Source organism: Gorilla gorilla, chromosome 1 (genome assembly GCF_029281585.2).
Source record: "Gorilla gorilla gorilla isolate KB3781 chromosome 1, NHGRI_mGorGor1-v2.1_pri, whole genome shotgun sequence".
Classification (NCBI taxonomy): Eukaryota; Metazoa; Chordata; class Mammalia; order Primates; family Hominidae; genus Gorilla; species Gorilla gorilla.
Window position 1 is genome coordinate 51,605,172 of NC_073224.2, and position 10,433 is coordinate 51,615,604.

The following is a 10,433-nucleotide window of genomic DNA, read 5'->3' on the forward strand; positions in this document are numbered from 1 at the left end:
CAAGTCAACTCTCTATTGAACTATCTCAAAAAGTCTTTTTTAAAAAATGTCCGATTCCTCAACTTCATATGCTAATGTGTTCCAGTTTTTCTTTTCTTTTTCTTTCTTTTTTTTTTTAATTACTCTTACTGTTAGGTTCTAACCTAGATGTTTGCAATCGAAGTCAAAACTCCTTGCATTCTTAGTATTCCGAGCCCCACTGGGAAGTCAGCCTTTGAGCTGGTCATGCCTCTTTGTTGTGCTGGGTCCCTCTCACTGTGATCTTGTTTCCATGCTCCTTTCTCTAGGGGCTCGCCCAGAACGTCTTCCTGTGTTTGATGAGGAGTGCTGGCAGCTGATGGAAGCCTGTTGGGATGGCGACCCCTTGAAGAGGCCTCTCTTGGGCATTGTCCAGCCCATGCTCCAGGGCATCATGGATCGGCTCTGCAAGTCCAATTCTGAGCAGCCAAACAGAGGACTAGATGATTCTACTTGAAAGCAAAGACCTTTCTCTTTCACTCTCTAGTTCTTTCCTTCCCCCTCACCTTTTGGCCATGGGGAGAATTTGACATTTATTCACTATAGGACACACTCCCAAGGGAACTGGTGCTTGCTGGGAAACTTGAAACCTTCCCAGGCAGGGATGACTCCTGGACAGTGAAGAGTTGAATGACTGAGCATATTCAGCAGCTCACTGAAGCGCCAAGCTATCACTTTAGCAAAAAAGTGTCTCAGATGTGTAAAAGCTGAGGAATGTGGTGTTATGGCTTCACAAATGAAAAGGAGGCAGATGTTACCATTGTCTTTTCACTGTATATACTTCTAAGACAGCAAGCGGGACACTGCAGTGGCAATAGTGTTAAAAAATCTCATTCCCATGATTTTTGGCTCTAGCTAGGAATAGTTTAGTCAGGACTCAGAAAATTTGAGCTTAGTTCTGGGATTATGAAAACATGGGGACAAAAACAATAACTTGTGGATGTCTGGTTCCTGCTGTCTGCAGCCAGGGATCTCAGGTTGCAATGGTCAGAAGTCCCAGTGAGGGAGCTAGAAACAGAGCTATCTGTTCCTCATAGTGCCAGTGTGTTTACATTTATAGGACCACATATCCCTGGTTTCTGGGGGAGGGTTTCACTGTTACATCACCAAGAGGCCCTGAAAAGAGGGGGGAAAAAAAAAAAAGAGGCCAGGCATGGTGGCTCACACCTGTAATCCCAGCACTTTGGGATGCTGAGGCAGGCAGATCACAAGGTCCAGAGTTCAAGAGCAGCCTGGCCAACATGGTGAAACCCCGTCTCTACTAAAGATACAAAAAATTAGCCGGGCGTGGTGGTGCATGCCTGTAATCCAAGCTACTCAGGAGGCTGAGGCAGGAGAATCGCTTGAACCTGGGAGGCGGAGGTTGCAGTGAGCCAAGATCATGCCATTGCACTCCAGCCTGGGCGACAGAGTGAGACTCTGTCTCAAAAAAAAAAAAAAAAAATAGAATGTGTATGCATATATGTGTGTGTATATGTATATACGTGTGTGTGTCTATATCTCTATCTATATAGACATACACACAGAAGTTATTGGATTTAGAGTTACTGCTAACCCCAGAACAGAATCTGTTCTTTTACCTTTGAGTCTTTTCTTTTGTTTACCTCTTTTCATCTCAAAGTGGGAAAGCTCCAGATAACATGGTACTTAGGAGTGAGTGTCTGAGCAAAACCAACCCAATGCGAAGTATTTGGGTGAGAACTGAGAGGTGGGAGATGATTGGAGGCCATGGCCTATGTACAAACATACTGGAAGAAAACCAGCTTGTTTTTAAAACTTAACACAATCAGAAATTTTTCTTTTTGTGTTTGAATCTAACACACTGATGTTTGGAAAACTTGATCAATGAGCTTTTAACCACGATTTCTCCTGCAATTTGTTCCTTCTTTTTACCTTTTTAAAAATCTGTTAGAAGAAAAAAAGAAGCAGATGGAAGAGAAAAACCCTCCTCTGGTAGTTCTGTGTGTGCCCCTCACCCCTGTGTGCTAGTGTCTGGGAAGTTTCCCTGAAAGGTGGGAGGCAGGTGGGTGGTCTTTTGGAGGGTTCCTCATGAAGTGTGCTTGAGGAAAGAAATTCTGATTCTAGGCAGAGGAAGGGGAACAATTTAAATATTGGTGCATCTCAGATGCACTTGACTTCAAGCCTTCCTCAACCAAACTGGTCCATTAGATTCCGAAAAACAGGTAGACGAGGAAGTAGACAGTGGAAGTGAGTAGTCTCCCTCCATCTGCCTAATCCCCAATAACTGTGGTCTGGCCCCTGTGTCCAGCCCCAGAGTTTGTAAAACAGGACCCCAGGTAGGTGTATAAGATGAGTTGCAAATTAGCCGGGCATGGTGGCGCGTACCAGTAGTCCCAGCTACTTGGGAGGCTGAGGCAGGAGAATCGCTTGAACCCGGGAGGCAGAGGTCGTGGTGAGCTGAGATCACGGCACTGCACTCCAGCCTGGGCAACAGAGCGAGACTCCATCTCAAAAAAAAAAAAAAAACAAAGATGAGTCGCACATCTGCTGCTGGCATTTTCTAGGGTTGTCTATGACAGAATGACCATCTTTTAAATATTAATGGAGTATAAATGGAGTCTATAATGGGTCTTTCATATAACTTTTAACTCTTTGGCTATCCTGGGCTCTGATCATGATATGTTTGAGCATAGTAGCTCCCTAAACTCTTGGAGCCTTTCAGAAATTCCATGTAGTGCTAATAACCTTTTTACTTGCAAATGATAAAGTAACTGACTCAGTGTCTTTGGGCTCTGCAGGCTTTAGTCTTGTTTTGGTAGGATGTTCAGTATATTCTTAGAATTCTTACCACCTATTTAGCTATACTTCAAGTACTCTATTCTCTGCACTAACTTACTGTCCTTCTGGGAACTATGATGGGGCTTCAAGGGAGTCAGGTGTCAAGAAAGGAGGGGTAAGTACTCTCTACTTTCTGGAAAATCATTGTAAGTCTGTTGTGTATGAAATTTTAGGAAAAGTCTTATATAGTTCCCTTTCCAGACTGTTTTCTTTTGACTCTAGCTATAATCATAAGTCTGTGCTTCCATTATGAAGGTCACATTCCTAGCATTCTTGGGAAGTATTAGCTCATAGTCTCATTCACATATGGGAGGTTAGATTTTTTTTCCTCTACCCAGAGTCCCTTTTTAGTTTACCCCATGGCTTAGTTTGCTATCAGATACCAGTTCTCTAGCAGATTCCCCAACAGTTTTTTCCCCAGTGGGGAGGGTGGAAGGGAGGGACTGATATAAGTAAGGAGATGAGTAGTTGTGTTACAGTTCATTTTCTTTAAAAAAAGTATTTTGAGAAAAGGTGCAAAATATTCTTGAAAGTCTCTAGGCCAGCCAAAGTCCATATATGGATATTTGGGGATGTTATTTAAATACTCAGCAGGCTGAGTGCAGGTATACGTGTGTATAGAGTGTGTATACTTTGCTTTTGTTTTATAACATTGTCAGCTAATTTTGGCTTCTTTGTTCTTTGGCATCCATTCTTATTATAAGTGATGGAATGCCATGAAATGTACTGTATTGTATATTACTTGGGAGGACACTAGGTTTTCAAAGAAGTCTGGCAGCACTTGGGTTATAGAGGGCTCAGCATGACCAAAGTCCTAAAGATTTTACCTCCCAGCTTTGGTTGTATGTGTTCCCAAGTGGTGAGGTGAGATTGTGGCTGGAGGAAGAAAAAGGATGACATGAAAGAATGACCCTTATTGTGGTCTGTCCTTCTAATCAACATAATTAGGGCAGCTTACCCCAGCATGAAAATGATGACCTGGCCATTTTTAATGGCCAGAGCTTGAAGTCTGGTCTCTCATTTTGTTTCAGAAATGAGTGAGAGGCCTTCCTGCAGAGCAGTCAGGAGAAATGGTGGAGCCTGGGGCCCTGGAATGGCTGACCCTGTGCCTAGAGAGCTGATGGCAAGGGCTGTCTGGCATGGCTCATTTGGGTGGGGTTTCCCCAGGCATACCTTAGTTCCCTGATCCTCTGCAAAGAGTAGCTCATTGACTGAGCAAGCGCTTCAGGAGGACTGTGCTGGTTGTTCCCAGACCAAAGAGAGTCACTTTTGACTCCATCAACTTCAAGGGGACAGAGCCTAGGCAGCAGCTTCTCCTAATTTTTAACACTAAAATTCAAGGAAGCAGTGGAGGAAAGAATGCATTACTACCACAGATAGAAATAGGGGACTCATAGAACTCTCGACTAGTACCTGTCAGCTCTCAAATGCATTCTTGTGTCTTTGCTTGAGCTGCCAAAGAAGGGTCACAAAGTGTTCTTCCTCATGGAAGAAGTGCCTCGGGGTTGCAGGGCTGCAGAGTGACAACTGCACTAAATGACACTTTATTTTTTGGCTTTGGCTTATTATTTAGCACTGGGAGGCCCAGGGGAATTGGTGATTACAGTAGCACTTTGGGAAGTTAAAGCCCCCTTTGGGCTTGCTTTGGAGAGATGATGGCATGCTTGGCATTCCATTTGGATAACCAGGAAGCCTCCCTAGTCCATCCATATTGCATCAGAGTGGGATTAACAACCCTGGAAGAGTCCACTGCCAAAAGAGTAGTTGCTTTCCTGGAATTTCCAAAGCTTTTGGATTTTCTGGATCAAGTAACCCACTTTTTAAAACCTGAGGTCAGGAGTTCGAGACCAGCCTGGTAACATGGTGAAACCCCGTCTCTATTAAAAATAGAAAAAATTAGCCAGGCATGGTGGCAGGCACCTATAGTCCCAGCTACTCAGGAGGCTGAGGTAGGAGAATTGCTTGAACCCAGGAGACAGAGGCTGCATTGAGCCAAGATCACACCACTGCACTCCAGCCTGGGCAGCAGAGCAAGACTCCATCTCAAAAAAAAAAAAAAAAGGAAAAAGAAAAAGAAGGTTAATCCTTCAGTTATGGAGGTGGGATGAATAGAGCTTCTTTGATGTTAAAGTGGGTAAGGAGAGAGTGGCCTTGAGACACTGAGTATTCCAAACTCTCCTGGAGGTTTCCAGTAGCACTACTGTTCCTAAAAGGGTTTCATTTTTAACTTCATCTGTTTTGTTAACATCCAGTCCAACTGAGATGATCTCAGAGGTGCATCAGGACATCTAGCACTGGGGAGGCCACCTTGCCCAGATAGTTGAAAAGAAAATTGGTCTGGACAGCCTGTTGTCTTTTGTCTTCATGTAATGTTTTTTGTTTGTTTTAAAGGACTAATGTTTATTACAGTGTTATTAAGTGTAAGATACTAAGTGTGTAGAATAAAAGTGCAATAACAAAAGACAATGACTTTGGCACACACTTCAGTCTTTATCCTCTCTCCTTTCTTGTGCTACCTGGCTCTTTCCATAATATTGTTACAGCAGGACCGTCTTAATTGTGTGCATTTTGAAGAGATGCGACTCTGGGTTAATCTTCATTAGTGTAATATTGAAGGGTTGGGTTTGGTTTTATAGAGTATTCTGTATACTTGTTGGGATACACAAATACCAGATGTGCTGTATAATAAAGATCACATTAACGTTTTAGGTTTCTATCTGTTTGGTTTTGGTTTTCCCTTACCTCACTACCCATAGTAACAGGACGTTCCCTAATCCATTCCATTTCCACTGGTGACCTTCAGTCAGATGTCTTTCAGTTTGCCTTAGGAGAGATGGATGGAACATGTTCCTCTCCCATCAGGGGCCCTCCCCAGCCACCATGGCTCTTGGCCTCTGGGTACTTTACATCATCACTACTGAAGGGTGGGGCAAGGGAATGGGAGATAGGATAGTGGAGAAAAGGGGTGAGATGATAGTCATGTATCTTCCAGAGCCTATCCTGGGTGACATGCTTTTTTCCAGCTTCTTTTAAGCACGAACCTGCAGCATTGTGAGTTCATATATGAGCCTAGCTACTCTATTATAATCCAGTGAGGGAACTGGCACATAATCTTACGCTGGCCTATCTGCATGTAGTGTATTTTGCATTTTCTATTTAGGCTCACCCCAGTGCTGAGATTTGCTTGCTCAGCAGTGCCTGACAGGCACCACCATGGGCCACCGCCAAGAGACAGGCACCACTTCTAGTCACCAGGGAAGGTCAGCGTGCAGCACGAGGTGCGTTTGCTTTGGTTTGTTTTTTGTTAATCATACCATGTCCGGCTTGTGTGGCTGTCATTTTTTGCTGTAAGTACTTTTGGTTTGACTGCAACACAAGGTTAGCCAGCAGATGGCAGCACATCTTAAGTAGCTGGTGTATTCCTGCTCCTTGAGGTTGATCTCGCTGGTTCTCAGCCTATACCCACACAGTATTCATTTAATGCAACTGAAGCCCGTTAGCTCAGTTAGTTAATGCTAATAATGCAGATAAGCCTTATTTTATTTTATTTTTTATTTTGGAGACAGTGTCTTGCTCTTGCTGTTGCCCAGGCTGGAGTGCAGTGGCACAAACATAGCTCATGGTAGCCTTGACCTCCTGGGCTCAAGCAATCTTCCTGCTTCAACCTCCTGAGTATCTGGACCACAGATGCATGCCATCGTGCCTGGCTGTTTTTGTTTGTTTAAGGACAGGGTCTGGCTATGTTGCCCAGGCTGTTCTCAAACTCCTGGGCTCAAGCAATCCTGCCTCAGCCTCCCAAAGTGCTGGGATTATAAGTGTGAGCCATGCACCCAGCCCAGATAAGCCTCTTAACACTTGTGAAACTCTCTAGTAACTCCAGCCACCCTTCATAGTTAAATATATCCCATCTTATATGCATATGCCCTGTATTTTCCTAGGAAGTTCAGTGTGACGGAGTTCTCTTAACCTCTTCCTTTGCCCTTATTACTTTGGAAAAAAATAGCTTGTGGTATACACATTTTCAGATTGGGTATGCTTTTTCAAGAACACATCCTTCAGTAGGTATGTGCCCTGAGTAGGGCAACTTGGGTGGCCTTCCTGATCCTTTATTTCGGTGGAGTTCAGGCTTCTGAACATTATTAAATTCAACCTCAAAATTTCTGTCTTTAGCAGAATCCCAAGGAGTCCATGAAATGCTAACTGAATAACCTCCTTTGGAGTGCAGTTACTACGGGGAGACACACACTGATTGAGGCCTCTTGTGGCCCTTCTAGGGAGAGTCTATTCCTTGGTATATTTTATTTTTATTTTTATTTTTTTGAGATAGAGTCTCACTCTCCCAGGCTGGAGTGCAATGGTGTGATCTCAGCTCACTGCAACCTCCGCCTCCCAGGTTCAAGCTGTTCTCCTGCCTCAGCCTCCTGAGTAGCTGGGATTACAGGCACGCACCACCATGCCCAGCTAATTTTTGTATTTTTAGTAGAGACAGGGTTTCGCCACGTTGGCCAGGCTGGTCTCGAACCCCTGACCTCAGGTGATCTGGCCTCCCAAAGCATTGGGATTACAGGCATGAACCAGCACGCCTGGCCCCCTTGGTATATTTTGAAGTTAGCATTTCAAATCCATGAAAAAAATAGATTAGTCAGTAAAGTTGGCTATCCCCTTGTTTTAGTCTTTTCCTGCTACTATAACAAAATACCACAGACCAGGTAATTTATAAATAACAAATTTATTCCTCATAGTTTTGGGAGCTGGGAAGTTCATGATTGAGGTGCCAGCAGGGTCACTATCTGGTAAGAACTGCTCTGTGCTTCCATGATGGCACCTTGTTGCTGCGTCCCTCAGGAGACTAACGCTGTCCTCACATGGCAGAAGAGATGGAAGAACTAGGCAGCCCTCTGAGCTTCTTTATAGTGCCATTAATCTTATCTGTGAGGGCTAAGCCCGCATGGCCTAATCACCTCCCAAAGGCCCCACCTCTTAATAGCTTGGGGTTTGAGTTCCAACATAGGAATTTTGGAGGGACACATGCATTCAAATCATATCACCACCTGAGGAAAAAAATACTTAAATCATCATGTGAAAAAAAAGTCCAGGTCTGGGAGAGATGTAAATGTAAAAACACAAAACAAAAATACAAAACTGTAGGCTGTGCACAGTGGCTTGCCCGGGCACGGTGGCTCATGCCTGTAATCCTAGTACTTTCAGAGGCTGAGGTGGGCAGATCACCTGAGATCAGGAGTTTGAGACTAGCCTGGCCAATATGGTGTCTACTAAAAATACAAACATTAGCCGGGTGTGGTGGTGCATGCCTGTGACCCCAGCTACTGGGGAGGCTAAGGCAGGAGGAGAATCACTTGAACCTGGGAGGCAGAGGCTGCAGTGAGCTGATCATGCCACTGCACTCCAGCCTGAGCAACAGAGCAAGACTCCATCTCAAACAAACAAAAAAAAAGAATATATATAACATAACCCATTTTTTGGTAAAAATCCCTTTGTTCCCCATAACCCCAAATTATCTAGAGATTTAGTCCATCTGGCCAGGAGCAGTGGCTCATGCCTGTAATCCCAGCACTTTGGGAGGCTGAGGCGGGTGGATCACAAGGTCAGGAGATCAAGACCATCCTGGCTAACACAGTGAAACCCTGTCTCTACTAAAAATACAAAAAATTAGCCGGGCGTGGTGGCGGGTGCCTGTAGTCCCAGCTACTTGGGAGGCTGAGGCAGGAGAATAGCGTGAACCTGGGAGGCGGAGCTTGCAGTGAGCTGAGACTGCGCCACTGCACTCCAGCCTGGGTGACAGAGCAAGACTCCGTCTCAAAAAAAAAGAGAGAGATTTAGCCCATCTGCATGTATAGTGCACAGAAAAAAAATTTGTAAATGTATAAATCAAATTGATAATAGTGATTTTCCTAAAGAGGCAACTTCCAACTTTTAGAGTATGGAATTTCTGTTACTGTATTGTTTATCTGCTATGAACATCTAGAAAATGAATCCTGGCTAATTTAGGAGGAAGGAAATATGTATTGGAAAAATACTAGTGCCTCAAAAAATCAACAACTAGAACTGGAAGATCAGACTCACAGAATCAGTAGGCAGGAACTGTAGCAGGAAGAGCCACAGACAAAACCCCTCAGACACCGAGTTAAAGAAGGAAGGGGTTTATTCGGCCGGGAGCATCGGCAAGACTCCTGTCTCAAGAGCCGAGCTCCCTGAGTGAGCAATTCCTGACCCTTTTAAGGGCTCACAACTCTAAGGGGGTCCACGTGAGAGGGTCGTGATGGATTGAGCAAGCAGGGGGTACGTGACTGGGGGCTGCATACACCGGTAATTAGAAAGGAACTGAACAGGACAGGATCTTCACAGTGCCTTTTTTATGCAAATAATCAATTAGGTCAGAGGTCGATCTTTAACTACCAGGCCCAGGGTGTGGCGCCGGGCTGTCTGCTTGTGGATTTCATTTCTGCCTTTTAGTTTTTACTTCTTCTTTCTTTGGAGGCAGAAATTGGGCATAAGACAATACGAGGGGTGGTCTCCTCCCTTATTCCCCCGCTTTGAGACTCTGACTCATTTTATTAGTGGGAGTTCTCACCTTCATCCTCACTACCTATGTCTTCCTGCATGACAGATCCATAGTGATTTCTGTAGTACACTTGTGCTGAAGCATTCTGGTGAATTAGAGTAGCGATGAAACCTTTTACCATTTGAATGAGTACAGGTAGTAAACAAGGGATCAGTAAGCAGGTTCCTGTTACTACTATAATTTCTATTATAAGAGTTTTAAATCCTTCTAGCACTGGGAACCATTTTCAAACATGGCCTCAGGGTCACATCCGTGCCACACTTGTACAGGCACATGTGCCAGTTTCGTCATGTCTTTATATCTTCAACTACTTGCCCCTGATTGTCTATGTGCAGGCAGCAATTGGTAAGGTTAAATTTCCCACAGACCCCTCCTTCAACTGCTAGCAAGTAGTCGAGAGCCAATCTATTTTGATAGATAGCATTTCTCATCTGAGTTTCTTGCTGGGCCAGAATAGTCAAGGCTTTACCGGTTTTATTAGTGATGATCTCCAAGACAGCTTGCAACCATACGATTCGGTTGAGCATGTAAATGGGGGTCCGGTATCCCCATGAGCCGTCTTGTGCCCAAGTGGCAGGCCCATAGTATTGTATAATTCTCTCGGGGCCATTTATCATCTTTCCAATTTCCTATAGCTATGCTTCTCTTTTCGTGGGAAGCATAGACAGGGAAGTCCAGGAGTTCGCCTGTCTTTTTGGGCAGTAGGAAGAAAGATGGTTTAATAGTGCCAATAACACAACTACCTGCCCACTGGTCAGGTAATTTGGCATAAGCTGTTTGCCCACATATCCAGTATAATCCAGTGGGGGCTGTCCAGTCCCGGTGGGACTCTGGGTGGGTCCACACAGTTTGCAACTTTGGGAATTTACTAAATGGATTCCTCTCTGTGTGATTTGAACTCCATCAAGTGACTGTTTTTTGGTACCATGACACAGTTTCTGTCCCAGACAACTAAGTCATCCTATGGGGTGAGTGAATTCTTTTCCTTCTCTAGCTATGCAATATTGTCCAATAATTGAGGCTTTTAGGACCC

General features: G+C 44.4%; 1 protein-coding gene across 9 annotated transcripts in view; it reads left to right on the forward strand.

Annotated features, from left to right (window-relative positions):
- Positions 1-5,523, forward strand: part of DSTYK (dual serine/threonine and tyrosine protein kinase) — a 69,182-nt gene extending 63,659 nt beyond the window's left edge. For all 9 annotated transcript variants that reach the window (XM_019029478.3, XM_055369391.1, XM_055369404.1 and 6 more), the window contains one exon: positions 288-5,523. In XM_019029478.3, the coding sequence (XP_018885023.1) occupies positions 288-475 (188 nt within the window). In that variant the 3' untranslated portion in view covers positions 476-5,523. The remainder of the gene's footprint in view (positions 1-287) is intronic.
- Positions 5,524-10,433: the final 4,910 nt, after the last annotated feature.